This window comes from Apteryx mantelli, chromosome 5 (assembly GCF_036417845.1).
Source record: "Apteryx mantelli isolate bAptMan1 chromosome 5, bAptMan1.hap1, whole genome shotgun sequence".
Lineage (NCBI taxonomy): Eukaryota > Metazoa > Chordata > Aves > Apterygiformes > Apterygidae > Apteryx > Apteryx mantelli.
This window is the reverse complement of record NC_089982.1, coordinates 10,012,156-10,033,006: the sequence shown is the minus strand read 5'-3', so window position 1 is coordinate 10,033,006 and position 20,851 is coordinate 10,012,156. Positions and strand designations below refer to the sequence as shown.

The following is a 20,851-nucleotide window of genomic DNA, read 5'->3' as shown; positions in this document are numbered from 1 at the left end:
ATACACTTAACAGGTGTAACTTTGGGTGGTGGTAAAAGTTAAAATCTGTTCATATGCAATCGGGAAATCACTACTGAAGTTTTTTTGACCTATCTTATTGGGATATGGTTTGGCTTAAAAAGAAAAACAACAAAAAACACAAGAAAACCCCCAAAATAGAAGTTTTCTAATGCGTGTGCGAAAGGGGTATTTCATTGGCAGAAGTGCCCCAGCAGTAAAAGGGATTGCACCATTTTTAAGATGTGCAAGTTTGCCTTGTAAGCCTTATCTCTACAAAAATGTTTTGGACTCCGTTATCCATTTATACAGAACCCTGTACCAACTTATGACTGTGTGAGGAATGGAAGGATTCACATTTCCTGGCCAGGACAATGCTGTCTTCCCATTCCTAAGATTGCAGGAGGAGGGAAAAGAGGAAAGAAAGTTTGACCGGGTGATAGCTCCTGTCCTGCACATGCCAAGCTGGTGTGAGATGACCTGAGACTCTCAATTCAGCTGCCTCCATGTAAACAAAAAGCCCTTGAAATAAAAAAAAATCACGTGCTTTAATCTGTTTTACTGACGCTGTATTCCACAAGCGCATATATTGCGTAGCTCATGTCCAGCCTTTTACAAAGACTGCAACTTTTAGTAGAGCGGCTGTGTTATTGCAGCTGTTGTTTTTGCAGTGGTTTCTTCTCCAGTTTTTACTGACAGAGAGGAACTGGTCTAGGATTGCTCTTCAGCCAAAAGCATGTTTAAAAAAAAAAATCTGCCTTGTATGGTATTGCTTCTGGTCCGACAAGGTTGTCGTGAAAATCAGATAATGGCTACGTAATGAGTTGGGAAGCCCGTCTGTCTTCATCAGCTTCAAAAGGGCTTTCAGCATTCAGGTGGTATTTGAGCAGTCAGAACAGTGCTTCTTTTTTAGGGCAGAATAGATTTTCCTTATACAAAAACCAAAATAGGTTTTTCAGTGCTGTTTTAGTTGCAGTAGAGAGAATAGATTTTTGTAATATGACTGAAGAATCATTTAAAATGATCTAGACCAGAGAACAGAATATAGGTTGTAGGTGTCCAACTGAACCTTCTTTGTGTTGCCTCTGCAGCTTGTTGTGTTTTCCACCTTTTAGATTACGTTTGCTGTGACTTCATGTTCAAGTAATTTTGCATGGAAGTTTTTGAACAAGAGTGGAACAGGCAGGGTTTTAACTCTCTTCACTCTTTTGGAGACAGGATAATCTGTTCTCAGTTCCTTTTCTTGCATGCTTTTCAGACATGGTGTACAGAAAGCTGGTGGCAAAGGCACCCAAACTATTTCTACAAGGAGTTACAAAGCAGCAGCAGTTTATTCCCATTCTCTTGCCTTCATTAATGTCTGATACTGTACATGTAAACAAGGACAGTAGATTGCGCCAGTGGCTGGGTAAGGGATGCTGTTCAAACCAGCATCAGTGATGTTACAAAACAGTCAACAAACTGTTTTTCTCAGCCCTCTCCTTGCATTTATCCAATTTTTTTTCCCACCTTTTATCAAGTTTTAAATGAAACCTCCTTAGTATAACTCAGAATGCCTCAGGGGACTTCATATGTGGTGTTTCAGATACAAACCCATTCCATTCCTATCTGTTGGCAGCTGTGGAGTTAAACAGGTCGACATTCCTTGCTGAGGTAATCCTTGCTCTTTTTCTCTTTGGGGGTGATTAGAAATTGTCACTGACTAATAATAGCCTACAGTGATAAGTTGGACCTTCTCTTTACGGCGAAGAAGAGACTTAGTTGTTAACCTCAGATTAGCTGATATTTGTGAGTTGTCTCAGAGATCTGGTGCAGACCAGGCACTTGGACTTGTACCATGAACTTAAAAAATGACCTGCAGCAAGAGTGAGAGATGCCCTTGCCTGTTACGAGAGTGCCTTTACTTGTTCTGCATTCATTAGCTGCATGTCTTGTTCTTTACTGTAAATGAAAAGCCATTCTGACCTTCTACTGGCATTAATACAGTACCTGTCCTAGAGGTGGTGGTGGGGAGGCAGGCAGGGTACTCCTTGACCCTTTCCTTTGGGCTTGGAAATGGTGAGTTTAAGATAAGGTTGGTGTTTATACAGGCTTCATTCACCTCACCACCTAAAATCTCTTTAGTCTTTAAATAGATATTTTTTCTGTGAAGGGATCTGTGCATTAAACATAACTGTACTGGAAGTCTGAGGTATTCTAAGGCTGACTCAAGTTTTATGGACCAAGGTTTAACTGAAGAGAGGGATCTGGAAGCTGGTCTGTCCTCTCTTGGTTTAGGATGATTAGTGTTTTTGGCTTGGTAGCTAGTGTGGGTCTATGATGCCTTTGTGGAAGTGATTGATGAGTGTTTTTTAGAGAGTTCTTGTGTGGTCCCTGTTGACCTCGGAGACAGTGTGGCAGCAGTCTGAGGTGTGCATCTAACTGAACTGCTGCAATTCAGGTGAGGGGATGTGGGTTTTTGTTATTTGTTTTTTTTTTCCTTTGTTTTGTGTGGTGTGGCTGGTTTGTTTGCTTGGCTAGTTGGTTCTTTGTATGCATGTGTTGCCACTGTGGCAGGCATCTCGCTATGGAGAAGCTTTTAAACCTGGAAGATAGCCAGAATAGAATTGTACCAGCCTTTGGAGCCACCTCTTGTCTTGCTCTTTCTGCCCCATCCTCCTCTGTTTTGGTGGGGTGTTCTGTTCCAAAGTGAGTCAAGGCTTGTGGCTAGCTATTTTTGCTGTCATTGCCAGTAGCATTGCAGTGGCAGAAAGAGGCCCATTTCCTTCTCCTTTGGGGCTAGGAGAGAACGGAGACAATGTCATCTTTTCCGGAATTGTTCTCAAGGCTCCAGTACGCTGAGATTTGTGGCATAACTTGCTCCTGGGCTGAGCGCTCCTTTAGTCTTTGTTGAAATCCTTATTCTGTGACTTCCAGTCCACTTTGTGTGCTCTCTGTGAAATAAAAGTTGCAATTAGCTACTTCTTGGACTGTAACTGGCAGCTCTTTACAGGAATCTTGTGATGCTGCTAATGATTACAGTATTTTGGCGGAGCACAGTTTTGCAGAAGTGTTTACGTCTTCAAGCAGCGCCAGAGAGCACTGAGGCAGTTTTTCTCTGTGAAAGGGGGTGGTACTGATTAGAAAGCAACTAATGAGATTAGCTGCTTTTTGGTTAGGTAGAGAGAAAGTATTTAGGTGGGAGATGAGAAGTTCAGTGAAATGCAAAGCAGTTTTCTGTTATACAAGATCTAGATGGACATCAGTGACTTTGCAAATTTTTGCTATGGTTGGGGTAGGGAAAGAGTATTTAATCATGATAGCAGTAAGAGTCTAAGCAATGGAGGATCAAAACATCTTGAGTTTCTCTTCAGAGGTATAATTTTTAATGCAATAAAGATGTGTGAGTAAAAGATGGTGGTGATCTTATGAGCCAGAAGGAGGTATTATGATTTTTCCAGCTAATTCTTGGAGTTGAAATACTGATCCTAGAAATGTTTGAAAGACAAGGTAATGCCTAGCTGAATAGAGCACAAGCGACAGGAGGACTGAGACATTTATTTGGTGCATAATACCTGGGTGTTTCATGTCTTTTTTCCCCGTTAGGGGTTCTCCAGTTGCAACTCTCAGTTGCCTTGAGTCCTCAAAGGAAAATAAGGGAGATGTATAACATAAACTCCTTTTCAGCAGCAGTCTGATAGATTGGGCTTATAGCCATTGTCCTTGTGTAATCTTGCTCGGAAGCTGGTGTTCATCTTAATGCCTCTATGAATTATTTTGGTCTTCCAAGATAAGAACCAAGTACAGTAGCAGCTGCAAGACTATTGTACAAAAAATGGATTTCAAAAAAGGTTGGAAATTGCTTCAGTAACTAACAGGCTGCTTGCAAATAATTTTGAAAGTTCTGTCTGTTTCTTCTTCAAATTACCTTTAAAGCATTTTTTGCTTGCAAAAATTTGAATTAGATGTTCTTGTTCCTGAGAATTTGAAGGTTGTCCTCTGTACATCATGACCTTGACATAACAAAAGTTGAGGAAGAATCTCAGCAGGTAGTCTGTAGAAATTGTTGTTTCAGGTGGCTTTTCTTATATCAGAAATGCGCTTCTGAAGGCTTTTGTTTTGTTTTCCTCTTGCTTTTCAGTAGTTGCCTTACAGTTCTACGGCTCTCTAGAAAAAGAATTCTTCAGAGGCTCAGATAGAAAATGTGATTTCTCCATCTCTTCATGTTTGTCTTGGACTATCTGCTAATCCTTGAATATTGAGCTTGGCATAAGGAAGCTTTATTTGATCTATGTGGGGTTTTTAGCCAGGTCAAGGGATTCTTGAATTATGGGGCGTTGGGGGTCTCAATGCCTGGTCAAACACAGAAAGCTCACTTTAGCCATGCTTTTGGGGAAAAGTTCTGATTCAGAGATGTTTGCTTTGCACCTTTCAGTAGACAAAATTGAACACTGCAGTCCTGGATTGGTACAGAGGAATTTATAGAGGTGAAAAAAATATATTTCTAAACACAAACACATTGACATGGATGCATATCTCCCTGAGTTTGTCTTGTGCATGCCACTTACCTGTCTTGCGTGTTTTTTGGTTTTTTATTTTTTAACTGGGGCTTTTCTTGAATGCATGGTGTTTAATAAAGGGTGTTTTCCTCCTGTTTCAGCCAAGAGTTGAAACTAAACCTGAAGCTCAGTCTCAACCTCCTCGTGTACGTGAACAGCGTCCAAGGGAAAGACCAGGTTTTCCACCCCGAGGACCTAGACCAGGTAACGTGGATCAGTTTGTGTGCCTGCTTGGGGCTAGTTAGTGAGATGGGTCTCCTTGAATGGTCCTGCCTGTAACTGTGGGCTGTACTTGGCTGATTAGGAACTGTCTGTCCCTACTGTCTTCAACCAGAAATGGAGAAATACGATTTGGAATCTACACTGAGATGAGTTATTGCAAAGATTAGGTGTTATTTCTAAGCTTCTGTTCTGTTGAATTGTTTATTAATAGTCAGGCCACTTGCTTCTATGCTTGAATATCTTTCAGGTGGCTTGATGCAGTTTGGAAAAGCTAGTTTTGAAATCTGTTGTTTTTTGAATGTCCCCTAACTTTTGCTGAATCTTGGGAATGAGAGCTCTTACATGCCTGTCGTTATGGCCTGTAGTGCTCTTTGTTTCGGACGAAAACCTTTCTACCGTGTCAGCTCTGCCTCAGTCAGTTAATAATTTTATTTATGTTATTCATACAGAGTATCCAAATCCATGGAATGGTCTCACTAGAAAAGCTGCATGTTACTTTGCAGCTGTCAGAAGTGGTGTTGAGAGGTGAAAGTCTTCAGAGTTGTATTCATTAGTCCAGCCTGGTTACTCGGTGAACCTCTGCGCAGTGTTGGAAAAAAACTATCTAGTCAAAGGTCCCAAATCCAAAGTTGCTGACGAGTTCATCATCTGCTGTGGAAAGAAGCCTGGAGTTGTAAGGGAGAGGATAGTATTTGTGAGTATCCCGCAGTGCTAGCGTAAACTTGGCAAGAGCTCTCAAAGCACTGCCCGCAGATGTGGTTACACCACAGCAACTGTAAGCCTCTGTAACTCTGTAACTCTGGTTAATTAAAATTGGTTCTAACGAGAGGTCTCAGTAAGCGTCCCCCAAGCTTTCTGACCCAGACCTGTTTTTTAAGTGCTTTTTGCTTTTGCTTTTGATCAGTGCATTTCCTCACTTGGGGACAGCACTGGAACTGGAAGGATTTGAGGTGCCACGAAAGTATCTTAAAATCTGTTACAAGTTAACATTTTTTTTTAAATCTGTCATCTGTAGCAGGGAGTGAGGGCTGCAACTTGAGGCTAACTAAGTTGCAAAAATGCATTTCTACTACTCTTGGATGAGGATGCAACAAAACCGTATCATAAGCCAAACAGAAAAACTGTAACAGAGCCCAACTCTTTCAATTCTCATTTTGAAGAAACTGGGAGGAAGCAGGGACAGGAGAGGAATAGCTAACATACCAGTGCACCAAATGGTAGAGCTTCTGCCCTACGGTCTTGTTTTCAAAGGAAGTCTGTGAGCCATTTGATCTGCTTAATGAAACTTTGGAAACGACCTAGCAAGCTTTTTGTAAATTGACTCATGGGGGGAGGGAGAGGAGAGACAGGGGTACATACCTACACTACAACACTTAAAACACAGAAGGGGTAACAGTGTGCTGCGGTCACATTACAAGGTAAGTAACGATTTGCTAGTGAGTTACAGGTTTTTATACTGCCTGCTGCTAAACATATTTATTGCATGGAGGGTGAGGATGAGAAATGCTGTTAGATAACATGTGGTAAAATGGGACCAATTTACCGATAATTCTGTTTCCACTGAGCTGGAGAGAACATTAGGAACTTCACTTCTATTTGGGACAAAATGGTGGAAGATGTAAGCCAGAAGAAGTGACTGTCAAAAGTTGTTTTTAATATGGGTGCAAAATAAGGATATTATTGTTGTATTAAGGAATTAACTGAGAAGTGACTTAAATCCAGATTTTTTGAAAAGAACATTATAATAGGTAGCAAGCTCCATTTCTGTATGATTTAGCAGGGACTGTAGTGGGATTTCCCCCTTTACCCCTTGAAAAAGTCTTCTGGCGTTTTAAATGGAATTTTTAATACTGTTTTGTTTTTCTTTGTTGTATAAACTTACTGGTTTAATTATCAGAAGATATGATAGGATCCTCTCACACAAGCTTACCCAGTATGCCAGGTGTATTAGTTAACAGGGACTGATTTAACCTAACCAAGAAAACTAGATGAAAAGAAAACATATACTTTGTGTTATTAGTACAGAGAATTAGTAATGGAGAGGTGCTCATAGGTGGCAAAACTGTCGGAGCTACACAGAGAGGAAGATGGTATCCTCCCTCCCCCGTTGCCCGTGGTAAACAGAAGCTCAAGACCTGAGAGTACAGAAGGCTTTGAGCGAACGTGCTTGGTGCTGTTCATAGATGTATTTGTCCAAGTCTACACACAAGTTCTAACCTCAATGGCTCTGCCTTCTTTTTTCTGTTGACGGCAGGGAGAGGGGACATGGAGCAGAATGAGTCGGATAATCGTCGAATAATTCGCTATCCGGACAGCCATCAGCTCTTTGTTGGGAACTTGCCACATGATATCGATGAGAGTGAACTGAAAGAGTTCTTCATGAGTAAGTAATAATTTCAGTTGCAGAGACTAAGAAGAACAGAAGCATTTTCTGTGTTGAAAAGCCACGTACCATTCACTTAGGACTGCACAGGAGAGCTTTTGCATGTTGTAAGATGACAGGTGCTTTCTGGGAAGAAACGGAGAGGTCGTAGAGCTGACACTGTAGGTTTTAATAACTTGGTTCCTTGCTTGTGCTTTCCAGGCTTTGGAAATGTGGTAGAACTTCGCATAAATACTAAAGGAGTGGGAGGAAAACTGCCTAACTTTGGCTTTGTGGTATTTGATGACTCTGAGCCAGTCCAGAGAATTTTAGTTGCAAAAGTAAGTATGAGCATTGAGTAGCCATCAAAGGGTGGAGAGAACACCCTAAAAGCCAAATAGCGCGGGCTATCCTAGTTCCTGTTGCTGTTGTTTCTGGCATTCATTCATCTCCTGCTTTCTCATCATGAACAGCAGATGTAAGAAAAACATTTTTTTGGCATGCTTGGTCTGTCAAGAGGGTTTTCTGGCTTACATCAGCTGTGCCAGGGTTCCTCAAACAGTGACATACTGCTTCAGGTTTTGTACTTCTGCATGCAGGCATTGTGTGGGGCTGAACCCTTCCTATTACAGATCCTTGTAAGCTGAAAACTCAGTACCTAAGCTTTTGAAGGGCATTGCATAGATCACTAAATAGTGTGTCCTGGGGTTCAGAAAAGGAGCGTGGTTATTGGCAGCTGTGACCTGAGGAACTGGAGCGGGGGAAAAGAACAATTTGCATTTGTAGTATTGTGGGAGTTAGGCCTGATGGAGCAATTCTTGAATTATTTTTCCAGCAGGCAGGAATTCTAGCCTTGAAGTGAAAAGGCTAAAACCAATCCTTGCCCTTATTTAAGAAAGACATTTCTAATCTTTGCATGCCAGATGAATTAAAAAAAAAAAACTGTTCAATTTTCTGTAGATATTTAGGGCTGAAGTTGTGTGTCTCAAAGAACTGTTAACAGTTCGTGTTTCTCCTTCACATATAAGTAAAGGTAGGCAGAGGCACGTAGTGAATGCAGTGTTTTCATATGCCTTGTGTAAATGGACTCTTTGAAATGATGACTAACATGTGCCTTGAAAACTTTTCCCTATAAGCCTATTATGTTCCGGGGTGAGGTGCGCTTGAACGTAGAAGAGAAAAAAACAAGAGCTGCTCGTGAAAGAGAGACCCGAGGTGGAGGCGATGATCGTAGGGATATTCGGCGCAATGATAGAGGCCCCGGGGGTCCCCGTGGAATAGTGGGTGGTGGCATGATGCGAGACCGTGATGGAAGAGGACCCCCTCCGAGAGGTGGCATGGCACAGAAACTTGGCTCTGGACGAGGAACCGGGCAAATGGAAGGCCGTTTCACAGGACAGCGTCGCTGAAGTCTCCACTGCGGGCAGACAGTCTTGGCAGTGGTACATTATCCATCGTGTTTGCATTCTTGTTAATTTTTTTTGGCTTTGGAATGTGACACAGCCCTTCTGATCATTTCTTTGATGTGAAAGCATCCTTTGGTTTCCAGTTTAAATTGAGGTGGACGTTCTTTCCCCAGTTTCACAACAGGAGTCACACTGTTAATTTATAAATGTAGACTTGGAGAATTGAGGACTGAAAAAAAAAAAAAAATGACCATTAAACTATCTGCAACAAAAGTGAACTAAAGGACATGCCCAATAGAATTGAGGTCCTTTCAGTCAAAAACCCTCTGCTGCACATTTTGTGTAAGTGTTACAGTTTCTGCCTATTACTGTTGGAAACACAAATAGTGCAATTTGTGCAATTGGAGAAGCTTCCCTTTTTTTTCCTTTTTAGAACACTCGGCTCCAAACAAACTTGTGTTTACGCACTCATCAAAATGCACTAATGGGTACTCTGAACTCATTTCTATTGACATCTGCAGGAGGCATCGGAGGAAAAAACCCTTCATCCTCTTACTCAGACAGAATAGCTTGTGAAATGATGCGGGCATCTGATCTGCTTGCTGTGACCAACATATGTACAAACCTTAATAAGACTACAAGTATATTCCAGAAGGAATCCATTTAGTTGTAAACTAAACAACCCAGAGTTTCAAAGTCATACTCCTGAGTACTAAACAAAGTTTGATAGCTCACGTCAGATTTTTCTATCTGCCCCTCTTCAGTACAGGGATGGCTGCTCAACACACTCCTCCTTCTCCTTTCCCCTTCAATAAGCATTGTACAGTGAAAATTGTCTTGACTGTATTTGAGTTCTCTGGTAATGTAATAAGCATGATGGTGCCTTCTATGAATACATCATTCCAGTCTTGCTGGTGATTTTGTACAGTATAGTGTATGAATTACTGTGCTGCAAAGCCAATCTGCTGCAAAGCATTTAAAAGAAATCATTGAAAAATTGTATTAAAAAAAATTGCAGTATCTTTAAATCAGTAAACATTGCTAAAATTATCATTCACCTTGCTCTTCAATTAACAAGTTCGTCTGTTTTTTTGCAGAGGGGGGGAAGGGAGGAAGAAGGCATCCGAGTAGTCTCCAGGTTGTCTTTTCTCTTTAATCTATGTCGAAGTTAAAGACAATGGAGTTGAAATCTCTCTTGGACATTTCAGAAGTCAGTCGAGAATTGTGAACAATTTTTGCCAGCTTGTAATCAGTAAAACTGAGCATCCTTTGTGAGGGTGAGCTCATCAAATGAGGATACTGCAATTTTCAGAGAACAAAATAGCAGCTCTAAGTATTTGCATTTTCCAGTTGGAGCTTTTTTTTAAACTCTTACTCATTTTGCACATAACTGTCAGCTGAAGTTGACACCTTTGTGGCTCTGGACTTAAGGATAGAAAGGAGACATCCTCTTCTTCGGTTTTACTTGTGGGTTTTGCAAGTTGAGAGGTCTGTTTCTGGATGACGTTCTGGAGCACATTCCCATAAACTGCAGCTGCAGCAGACAGTACAGTTCGGCTCGATGCTGGGGGGTGCAGCGAGCACCCAGCTCCGGAGCGTCAGGAGTAAAAGGGGGGGGGGGGAGGGTTGTGTGCGAGTCTGTGTGAAAGTGTGACCACTTAAAGCTGCTTCTAAGCATGGAAGACCTCAAAAAAATAGCAATTTCAGGCAAAAGCAGATAAGGCATAATAGCAATCTGTCTCTGGATTATGCAATCATTTGCTCTTTTCTCGTAAGTTGGAAGATTTTGCACATACTTGTTTCTGATGTGTTAGGCAAAGTGAAATAGCATCTATTTTCTCCCGAACTCGAGGTCTTCTGTGTTTGATGGTAAGTCTTGCACTATTTTCATACACTTTTTTTCTGGGACACATTTCTCGTAGTTTCCATTTTCATATTTTAGTTTTTTGGTTCGACTCTTGCATTTTCAGCTGTTACTTGGAAATCTATATTACTTGAACTGCTCACCACACAACAGAACTTAGGTTTGAAGCCTTCAGTCAAATTGCTGTCTTCAGTTAGCAGTTTGCCACCAGTGTGTTTTGTGTAGCTTGTTTTTCTTTTTTAGTGCTACGGTGTTTTGCTGCCACCTATTTAATTGGTATGGCAAATGGCACTGGGAATAATCTCAACAACAAAAATGGAGTATTAGAAGAGCTACTGAGCCATTCTGCTTTCTGGCTTGCTTCTTGTTCAGATGACATGAAAAAACATTGGGACGTCATCCAGAGAAGTTTACATGGTGATAGTTCACCTACTGTACTGTGGACTCTTAAATGTTCTTGACCCTCTTATAGTAAATGTACCTCTTAGAGCAAAGGAAGGGATTCACTGACCATTACTGTTAGTTGCTGATTTGTGGATGGTGGGAGTATTTTATCATTATGGTTCTATTTCAACAAACTTGGCTGACCATCTTGGCTTTAGTGGGTATAAAAGACAGTGGATTACCATCTTTATTGCTGTAACGTGTCAAGCATTATATGCTAGTAGATTCTAGTTTAATTGTTGCAGGTGGAAAGTATTTTTACTTTTAAGTTCCCATTCTGAATGTGTTTTGACTAAACATACCAATAAACTACTGATGTCTGCAGCATTTACCAATGTCCCTAATTCTCTTGAATGTAGGTTGGTGGAGAGCACTATTTCACCTCTTACGATACAGAAAATGGATTTAAAAGAGAACTTTTTCTGGCTTGTCACACTATGGGAAGCCATATTAGCAGAGAGTCGCATACTTGAACTGAAGTGACTGCAGCAGAGTCACTAAGCTCTGGTTTGCCATGGCCGTGTAATCCCCTTGTCTGGGATGCTCGCTGGGAAAGACGCAACCAACGGGGAGGCCAGAAAGCCCTGCCGGTTTGGTCTGGTCTCGCTGTGGTTGGTGAGGGCTGCTGGCGCTTGTCCTGGTTTGCGTTGCTCCTGCTCCAGAGCTGAAACGCAGGAAAAGCTAACACGGTTCGTCCGTGTTGGACGTGACCAGCAAAACAGTGCCCTTGTTGCAAGTTGACCCCCTTGATCTGATGGCTTTTCTCAGCTCAGGGTGCGCGGTTCAGGGAGGACATGGGCTCCTCTCGAGCGCGTCCCGGGGTTGGCTCCTCGGCACCCAGCACGGCTGCCAGACTTGGGGGCTGTGGAGTCTGGCTTTGGGGGCGCTGCGTAAGCGGATGCTATGATGAGAATAGGAGAAGCTTGCACGGAGTCTCTGAAGCTAATTCAGTCCACTGTGGGAACTGTGGTAGATAGAGAGTTACATAATAACATGGAAAAACATACATACAAATGTGTGTCAGTAGGGCAAGTCAGTAGTGCCTTAAATCTGGAGTCCCTTGCTCTTGGCTCTGGTGTCACTTACTCACGATACTGAGGAACAGATTCTCATGCTGCAACATAACCCCTGTTTTTCCCCTTCTTGCCTTTGCTGGCTATGCCAGTGCCAACATTGGCCCAAAATGCTGGTAAAGGGTTGATTCTTACAATGCTTGTAGATAAAATGTGCCTGAAACATGGAGTCCACGTAGAGCTGTATCATTTCTGCAGAAGCTTCTGGTAATTGCTGTCTGCTGTATCTTGCAGTCCTGTGCCAAGTACGTGTTTTGGCTCTAACATTTTCTGCTAACTGGGAGAACCAAAGTTAATTTGGAAGCTTGTAAAGATGCACAGTTGCGCGAGCTGAAATGCTGGAGCTGACGAGCAGATCCTGCAGCAGAGCCCTGAGCTGGAGTCCCTGAAAACTCCTCTGAGGAATGGCCTCAACTGCTCTGGGACGTGTTAGCACCAAAGGACACCACAGGCACGCAGGCCCCGCGATGCTGTCTCCTGAAGCGTTCAGACCTTCGCATGGCTTTATAAGGTAGATATATGGAGGCCTGCAGATTCAGGCTGCATGGTTATCTGGGGGCTGGGGAAGAGGGGAGAAGGCAAAGAAAACGGTATCTGAAGACTGATAAAGACAAACAGGATCTGCCAGGACCAAGTTTCACTTGTAACATGAAATCTTAGATGCTTAAAATCTCAAAAGAGCACATTTTGTCATTACCTGAGCTGCGCTGGTTCAGAGCAATGTTAAAAGTTTGTGAATGGTGGTATGCGATGATCAGCTTGTACAGTTCTTTCTTTTTGTAAGGTTGAAATGAAACAAGGTAAAAATATTAGATGCCTACCATCAGTGATAGCCTGTGTGCTTTTCATGGGGAAAAAAGTGTAGGAAGTAATTTGTAGAAAAGCATTCATAAGCTGGGTCATGGGTGTGTGTTTTGCGAGGAGCCCGGCGGGGCAGTCGAGGGCTGTCCAAAGGAGTGACGGCTTGAGTGCTGCGGTGCCCTCGAGCATTTCACTGGCGGCACCCGGCTTCCCGGCAGCTGCCCACACTGAGGTACTTACTGCTTCTGAACTTCCATGGATGTGCTCCGAGAAAGGCCCTGGTGGACAGTGATTGCTGAGGATTTTTTTGTATTTCAGGTAATAAAAACCCAACTTGGAAAGGTGGATTTGTTTTAAATGATAGAAAAAGACAGTGGGTTACCTGATATACCTTGGGAAAGCTCCACTTGTCTATGGTTAAAGCTCGCCTTCCTGCAGAGGGAAGAAAAACAACTCAAGACTTGGGCGTACCTGTCAGTCATGTTCTGACTCTGGCATCTCTTGGTCTGAAATGGAAGTGAAATGTCTCAGCAATGGTGCTTCTGATACCAGCTCTCCAGTGCTTTTCGTTTCCTCTGACAAGTGGGAGCGGCATAAAATACAGTGTGTGTGTGTGTGCATTTGTGCGTGTGCGTAAATGAAAGTCGAGGACGGCTTTGACAGGTGCTGACACGATGCTCTTGTTTGCTGCCTGTCTGAAGGCACAGTTTTGACTGCAAACATTTCCAGTAACCTTGAAATCTTTGAGTGACTTCAGAAGGGGTAAAGTACACAACTCAAAATCCAACGCTGGTGTAAACTGGTGGGCCAAGCACCTATGGCCTGTGCCCCTCTCGCTCGGGCAAACATGACTGTGCTTCTGCAGTGCACGTGACAGGGGTAAGAGCCCCAGTTTGGTGGTGCCCTGGGTGTGTTAGAGGATGCTCTGCACTGAGTTCACCAGTGCTTAGTTGTACAGAAAGGCATATGGCTGAGGCAGAGATGAAGAACGGAAAGCTCAAAGGAATTGGAGCAGAGAAAGCAAAATCACACAGGTATCATTAGTCATTGCCACAGCCACATTTGGAGGAACTTGTTGAGGTGAAGGAGAAAAATGTTATCCCAAAAAAGGTGCTGGAAGCGTGCAGTCCTCTTGCAGGGGCAGATCAGCTGCTCTGGATATTGGTGACAAGTAAAACGGCAGTAGTGGGAAGAGGATCAGCTCTGGACGTGGAAGCAAGTCACAGCATCAGGCAGCTACGGCAGTGCTGCTCAGGGCAACAAAGTCATCGTCCTGTTCATTTGAATGAAACGAAAATGAGGGAAGGGCCTGGGGGAGCAGCGGTGAAGGCAAACTGTGCAGGAACTCCTGGCCACGGTGATGAACCATCTTACCACCGAAGTATACAGAGAGCGTCTGCTCCATCTGAACTGCACAAGCGACCAGGGGTTACATGGACCTGAGTTTTGGGTTATGGAGTAGCTAATGATCCAGAGGATCAATGCCAAGTCTCCTCTCTGGCTCTGCTCCCCTTAACGAAGTCCATCAGTAAAGAGACAAGGGGAAACTGTATAAGCCTCCCCCTGCCCAGCTTGAACTTGGATTGGGGCTAGCGCGGAGCAGCAGGAGCGGCAAAGGTAAGGCTGAACATTGCTGACATGTGCAGCTTAGCTTGTGCACCAAGATGCAGTGATACGTGCAAAAAGATGAAAAGATGCACGGTGTGCTGGGGATGGGTAGGGCTGTGGTTTCTAAGTCCTGCTTTGAAGAACTCTGGGCACCAGAGAATGGTTTTTGAGATTGTGCAATAAATGTAACAGTGTCTGCTGGGCCCTGGGGAAGACAAGAGGGCTGTAGGAAGGGGGAGCAGGAAGCATGTAGCACTCAAAGCAGAAAAGGTGAAACACAGCCAAGTACTCACAGGGGAGCAGCTCCTACCCGGCAAGGTGCTGCAGCAGGGTGCTGAATGAAGCTCATGTGCAGGAAATGAATAAAAGGCTGGAGTCCGAATGTGCCTGGACTAAGGCTAATGTTCCCCCGCTGGACTGACGTACCAGGGAGGGCTGGGGGGGGGGGGGGCAGCTGCTGCCCTCCCGTTTGACGCGGGTATTGGCAAATGCGGATCTGTGCGGCTGGTGCCCACGTGCTAAAATGCAAAGAAAGAGCTGGTGCAGGCCTGGGCGGGGGGGAGCTGCCTGCGGCCCGGGTGCAGGAGCAGGGACACGGTCCCCCCGGGCCAGGGCTGCAGCTCGGGAGGGGGGGGGCAGCAGTCACCCCCGAGCCAGAGGGTTTGCTTAAAAAGCAAGCTGAAAAGCAGCGCGGAAGGGGGGGCGGGCGGGGGGTCGCCGCAGCGGCGGGGCCGGGCCCGGCGGTCCCGCGCGGCAGCCGCCAGGGGGCGCCGTGGCCCCGCGCCCCGCAGCTCGGCGCCGCCGCCGCCAGGGGGCGCCCTGGGGCGGGGGGCGGCGGCGCCGGGGCCGCGGCAGCGGCGGGGGCGGCGGCGGCAGGAGGCCCCGCGGGGCGGGTTGGGCTGCGCCCGTGGGGTCCCCCGGCCGTGGCGGGGCGGCGCGGCCTGCGGGCAGCTGCGGCCGGAGGGACGGAGCGTTTCGGCAGCCCCGGCGGTGAGGAGGGAGCTCCCCGCGCAGCGGCGTGTCCCGGCCGCGTCTGGGCGGCGCGGGGCGGACGGGCCGTGCCGGGCGCCCGGGCGGCCCCCTGCAGCCTCGCTGCTCCCGGCCGGAGCCACGGGGGCTGCCCCGGGGGTAAGAGCATGGCAGGACTCAGTGCGTGCACGACTGCGTGTCCCCAGCCTGCCTCTGCCGGGTCAGGGACACGAGCCGTGACCCAGGTGCGCTTCACAGCCTTGCTAGCGAGAGCCGCCGGGAGGGCGTTTCTGCATCGCAGCCAAACCGGCTGCGCCAAGCAACCTGGGCGAGCAGCTCCCAGGCCCCAGCTGCTCCAAACGCGCCTTAGCGAGGGCTGGCGTTGGGCTGGGCCCTGTTGCAGGGAGCCCCTGCGGCCGCAGCCGGTCTCGAGAAGCGCCGCTCCCTTCCCACCGAGCATCCAGCTTCACTGCAGCAGGGAGGTGCCGGGAGAGCGGCTGGACCGGGGGCCGTGCGGGGCCTGCAGCCCGGTAAGGGGAGAAGCGGGGACTCCCCCTCTGCTCTGCCCTGGCCCGTCCCTCGCTCGCAGCCCCCACGGAGGAGCTGGGGTCGCTCGCTTGCTCAGAAAGCTGATCAGCAGCGCGGAGCAGCGCCGCGTTGGGGAGCTGGCGCCCCGGGTCGCTCCCGCCCCATCCAAGGGGGTAATTCCCACCCCCAGCGAAACCTGGGAGCAGCCAGGGACGCCGGCCGGGAGCAGCCGGGGGCTGTGCGGGGGCCGGGTGTCGGGGAGCGGCAGCGTGCGAGTCCCGTGGGGGCTGCGCCGTGAACCCCTTCGAGGCAGGGCTTCCCCTCGGTAACCTGGTCTTGCTGCCTCCAGGGAGCCGGCGCGGGCGGAGGCGCCTCGGCCACCCGGGCCGCAGCTTCGACAGCGCCCTCGGCGTAGCCGACATCGGGGACGGCCAGGGAGCGGGACGGAGACGCGCAGCCGGGCGCCTCGTGCCTGCGAGGGCCTCGGTAACTCGGGAAGGGGCCGGGCGCTCCCGGCAGAGCCCCCAGCGCTCCCGCAAAGGGCTGCGTGGGGAGGGGGCGGCTCTGCGCAAAGCGGTCGTGTTCGTTAGCTCTGCTTTGGGGGCGCTGCGTGTCCGGCTGTACCGCTGCGATTGCCGTGCCTGCCCCACAGGAGCCTCGTGGGGAGCCGCCGCGGCCCCTGGCTGCTCGGCCGCAGCGAGATGCAGGGCTGCGGCCCGGCGTTCGCTCGCGGCTGCGTGGGCTGGGCGCCGGGGCCGGGAGCTCGCGGGCAAGGCAGAGCCGCGTCCTCCTCGCTGGGAGGGGTGCGCGGGACGGGCATCACCTCTTGGGCCTGGAAGCTGTGGCCGTCCCCGGGGACGGGGCTGCTCTGGACACCGCTGCGCAGGGTGCAGGGTTTGCGCCTGCCGGCCCAGGCGTGCAGGACCGTGCCGGGGGCGAGGACGGGCGCGTGGCGGTGCCAGGGGGAGCAGGGGACGTTCCTGCCGGGTCCTCACAGAGGTCTGTGTCACCACAGGCGACGCTGCGTGGGTGCGAGGAAGAGCAGGAAGCGCCCAGCCCTGAGCATCAGCGAGGAGCACGAGCCCGACACGGGGAGCGCCGAGGACACCGACACGGGAGGACGCGTCCGGTGAGTGCCGCGAGGGGCGACGGAGCAGCGAGCCCCGCTGTGACGCCGGGAACGGGGCGCGTGGTCGCCGGGGCTGTCCGTGCCCCGGGTGTCGGGCTGGGGGCTCTGCGGGCTCTCCTGGTGCTGGCGGGAGGCACCGCAGTCCCTGCAGGTCCCCGAGGACCCAGTGATGAGGGTGGGGGCTCCTGGCCGGGACCCCGCAGCGGGAGCAGGGTGCTGCGCTGCACGGGCGGCCGAGTAGCGCTGTGCCTGGGGGCGCTCGGCGGGGTCAGACAGGTGGGAACACCCGAAACCAGCTTGAGCTGCGGAAGCTGGTGCCTGGCTGCTGTTTAGGAAAAAAACATTTTTTGCTTGTGGCTTCTGGCTTTGCCCCTTGCCTTCTCAGCAGGGTGTCTGGGGGTTGCAGGTGTCCGTCCCCGTGGGGCAGCCGCCCTCCCGGGCAGGGGCATCGGCTGCGGCGGGGTCGGGGTCGGGTCCGGACTGCAGCCGCGGGGGGGCTGTTGGGGTCGAGGGAAGGTTTGTGGTGCTGGCGCGTCGCTGGGGGTGTCGGTGCGCGGGTCCCTCTGGGCTCGCTGGTGCTGAATGCAGCCGGGGCGCGCGCCCTCCCGGCAGGTGTCCCCCGCGCGCGAAGGCTGTTTCGGGGCTCAGGACCAGCCCCGCGGGGAGGCCCTCCCTGGGGAGGGCTCCAGGCAGGGCCGCGGTTTCTGCTGCTTTGTGCTTTGCTTGGAACGCGCCTCGCTTAGCTGATGTTTCTTAGCAAGTATTAATTCTAGTGTGCTCCTCTGGGGAGAAAGGTGACTTTTCTGGCTGGCGAGGCTGAGCAGGGCTCCAGTTAGGGCAAGGCGCAGGATTCGCAGGGGCAGCTAAACACTGGGGCTGATTTGGGGCCGTGCGGGGCTGCGCCGTCCAGCCGCGAGCTCTCGCTGACTGGTCTCTCTCCCCAAGCAGGGATGGAGGAGCCCCAGCCGCGCCAGGGGGCCGGTGCAAACACCGCAGTGTCACCCCAGTGCCAGCTCTCAGACGCTGCCACCATGCGCAAAGCCAGGGATAGCACATCCCGCAGGAGGGGCTGCGTCCTTGTCCCCTCACCCGCACGAGGACTTCGGGGCCTCAGAGGTGTTTCCTGGTGAGTCTGCAGCGTTTTTGCCGTGGCTCAGCGCACAGCTGCTCATCGCATCACCTGGAGAGCTGCACTTGGCCTGTGGAGCAGAAGGTCCGGCCTCACTGCCCAGCTCTTTCATTCCCAGGTTTGTCCTGCCAGCAAGTGACAGCTGCTTTGGCCGGGTCGCTCTGTGCTCCCGTCCCTGTGCGGCTGCCCCCCCCTCGGAGGAGCAGAGCGAGAACCGCACACACAGGCTGCGTCTGCTCTGCTCTGGAAATGAAAGTGGGAGGCATCCACAACAGAGAGCGAGCGCCGTGGGGTTTGCTTAATCCCTGACAGAAGAAGTGGGACTCCCCATGTGCAGAAGGACCCCTCGCCTCCCTCTGCCCTGCGAGTGCCCCGCTCCTGGCTGCGACGAGCTCCTGCCTGTGCCTGCGGCCTCCTTGGAAGTGGTGCTGGGAGTATGGCTTGGGCTCGTTATGACTCCAGCTTGGGGGCTCGTTACAGCTGTCTGGGCTTTTGACAAGGTCATAAAACAATCACTGTCATAACTTGCGTATTAATATCATCTTTAATATTGCATACATATTGAACAATTAGTTTATTAACAATGTACACATATTGAATAAATATTCCGAGTCTTGTACAAAGGGTGAATAAACATTGGAACTGGAAGATGGTGTCTGCTTGTGTTTCCTCCCCCAAAAGCGCCTTTCGCGCCAGAAACTATCTCAGACGCGAAGTTCGGCCTGGTGCATGCCAGCCTCCCTGCTGTCGGGGCACACACGAATGGACCCCCACCTCCGGTGAGGGTCCACAGGCCCTGCCCACCTCCCTCCCACCCCTCTCACCCTCCCACCACCTGCAAAAGGGCCCCCTTGGCCTCTGGTTTTGGGGCTGAAAACAGATTACTTGGTCTCTGTTTTCAAGCTCCAAAAACACATGACTTAGTCTCTGTTTTTGAGCACCCAAAACCAGGCTATAGGGGCTCTTTTGGAAGCTGAGAAACAGAGGCTATAGCCTGGTTTTGAGCACCCAAAACACAGGACTTAGCCTCTGTTTCTGAGCCCCCAAAACAGCCCATATAGCCTTTTTCTGAATCCCCAAATGCAGGACTTAACCTCCATTTCTGGGCTCTGAAACTGGCCCAATGAACCTGTTTTTGAGCACCAAAAATGCAGGACTTAGCCTCCATTCTCAGCCCCCAAAACAGCCCACAGAGCCTGGTTCTGAGCACCAAAAAGGCAGGACTTGCCTCCATTTCTGAGCCCCCAGAACAGCCCACTGAGCCCTTTTTCAAGCCCCCAAACCAGAAGCCCCAGCCTCTGCTTATCAAGCCCCAAAGCAGAGGACAGCCTCCCTTCTCTAGCCCTAAGAAACACATGACTTCAGCTCAGTGGGCCCTTCTGGGGGCTCAGGAACAGACCCTCAATTCAAGCCCCCCCAAATGCATGACTCCTCCTCCCTTCTCAAGACCCCCAGTCGCCTGGCTTCGCCTCCGTTTCTGAGCCCCCCAAACGGCCAACTGAGCCCCTTTTCAAGCCCCAGAAACGCACGGTGGAGCCCGTTTCTGAGCCTCACAAGCAGCCGACTCCGTCTCCGCTTCCGAGCCCAGAAACGCGCCGCGCCGCTCCCCGCCGTGTGCCGACCCCCCCCCCCCCGGCCCCGTGTGCGGTGCTGGGGGCGCGGGGCCCCGGGCGGTGGGTCCGTGCTTGGGAACTGGGCCGGGCTCCGCCGCTGGGGCCCGTGTGCGGGGCAGCGCGGGCAGGGGGCGCCGGCCGCGGCCCTTCGGCCTTTATTCCCCGGCGCCGGCACCGACCCCGCCGCGCCCCGAAGCCCCGGGCCGGGGCCGCTTCGCCCCCTCCCGCCGCGGCAGCCGCCCCGGCCGCGAGACCGCGGCCCCCACCTCCCCCCCCCCCCCCGCCCCGGCCACGGCTGCGCTCTCCGGGCCGCAGGGCCGCGGCGGCGCCCGCCACCGCCGCTCCCCCCCGCCGCCGCCGCCGCCGCCCGGCCCGCTCCGCCGCGGCTCCGGCCCCGCGGGGCTCCGGCCGGGCGGAGGCCGAGCGCGGCGCGGGCCCGGCCCGCCGCCCCGTACTCACCGGTGCCGGGGCCCGCCGGCAGCGGCCGCACCCCGCGCCCGCCCCGCGCTCCGGCCGCGGCTGCAGCGAGCAGAGCCCCCCGCACCCCCGACGGCGCAGCCGTTACGGCGGCCCCGCCCCCAACCGGCGCCTTTTAACGGCTGTGGCCCCGCCCCGCCCGCGGGGCCCGCCCCGCCCCGGGTCCTAGCGCCGACCGTTCCCCGCCCGACCAATGGTCACTGCCCGGCCGTTCCCCGCCCGACTAATTGTTACCCGCCCGACCGTTACCCGCTTGACCAACCGTTACCTGCCCGACCGTTACCGCCCGACCGTTACGCGCCCGCCCTGTGGTGACAGCGCGGGGCAGGGGGCGGTGGCACGTGCCGCCTGCGGGCGCGCGACAACCGTTACAAACCGCCGCGGTGCTGAGGCGCCTCGCGCTCGCCCTGCAGCCGCTTCTCCCGGCCGCCCGCAGCCCCCGCACCGCCCGCCCCCCCCCACCGCCACCGCCACCGCCACCGCCACCGGCCCTGCCCAGAACCCCCGGCCCCGCCCGGCCCGGGCAGCCCCGGCCGCTCCCGCACCGCTTACCTGCGGCCGGGCGGCCCCGCCGGGGCAGCGATCGCTGCCGCCGCCGCCTGGCGGGAAGTGACAGACCCGCGCCGGGGGCGGCCCGGCCCGGCCCTGGGGCCCCGCACACCGAGCGCCGCCGCCCCCGGCTCCCGCCCCG

The 20,851-nt window shown here is 51.3% G+C and overlaps 2 protein-coding genes across 3 annotated transcripts in view; both read left to right on the top strand.

Moving 5' to 3' along the window:
- Window positions 1-9,578, top strand: part of G3BP2 (G3BP stress granule assembly factor 2) — a 28,969-nt gene extending 19,391 nt beyond the window's left edge. For both annotated transcript variants that reach the window (XM_067297464.1, XM_067297463.1), the window contains 4 exons: window positions 4,637-4,739; window positions 7,012-7,140; window positions 7,342-7,460; window positions 8,256-9,578. In XM_067297464.1, coding sequence (XP_067153565.1) covers window positions 4,637-4,739; window positions 7,012-7,140; window positions 7,342-7,460; window positions 8,256-8,528 — 624 coding nt within the window. In that variant the 3' untranslated portion in view covers window positions 8,529-9,578. The remainder of the gene's footprint in view (window positions 1-4,636; window positions 4,740-7,011; window positions 7,141-7,341; window positions 7,461-8,255) is intronic.
- Window positions 9,579-14,003: 4,425 nt separating this feature from the next.
- Window positions 14,004-18,800, top strand: LOC136992142 (collagen, type I, alpha 1b-like). Its single transcript, XM_067297005.1, has 5 exons — window positions 14,004-14,088; window positions 15,171-15,443; window positions 16,162-16,298; window positions 16,828-16,941; window positions 17,890-18,800. The coding sequence occupies exons 1-5, from the start codon at window positions 14,004-14,006 to the stop codon at window positions 18,370-18,372; spliced, it is 1,092 nt and encodes a 363-aa protein (XP_067153106.1). The 3' UTR covers window positions 18,373-18,800.
- Window positions 18,801-20,851: the final 2,051 nt, after the last annotated feature.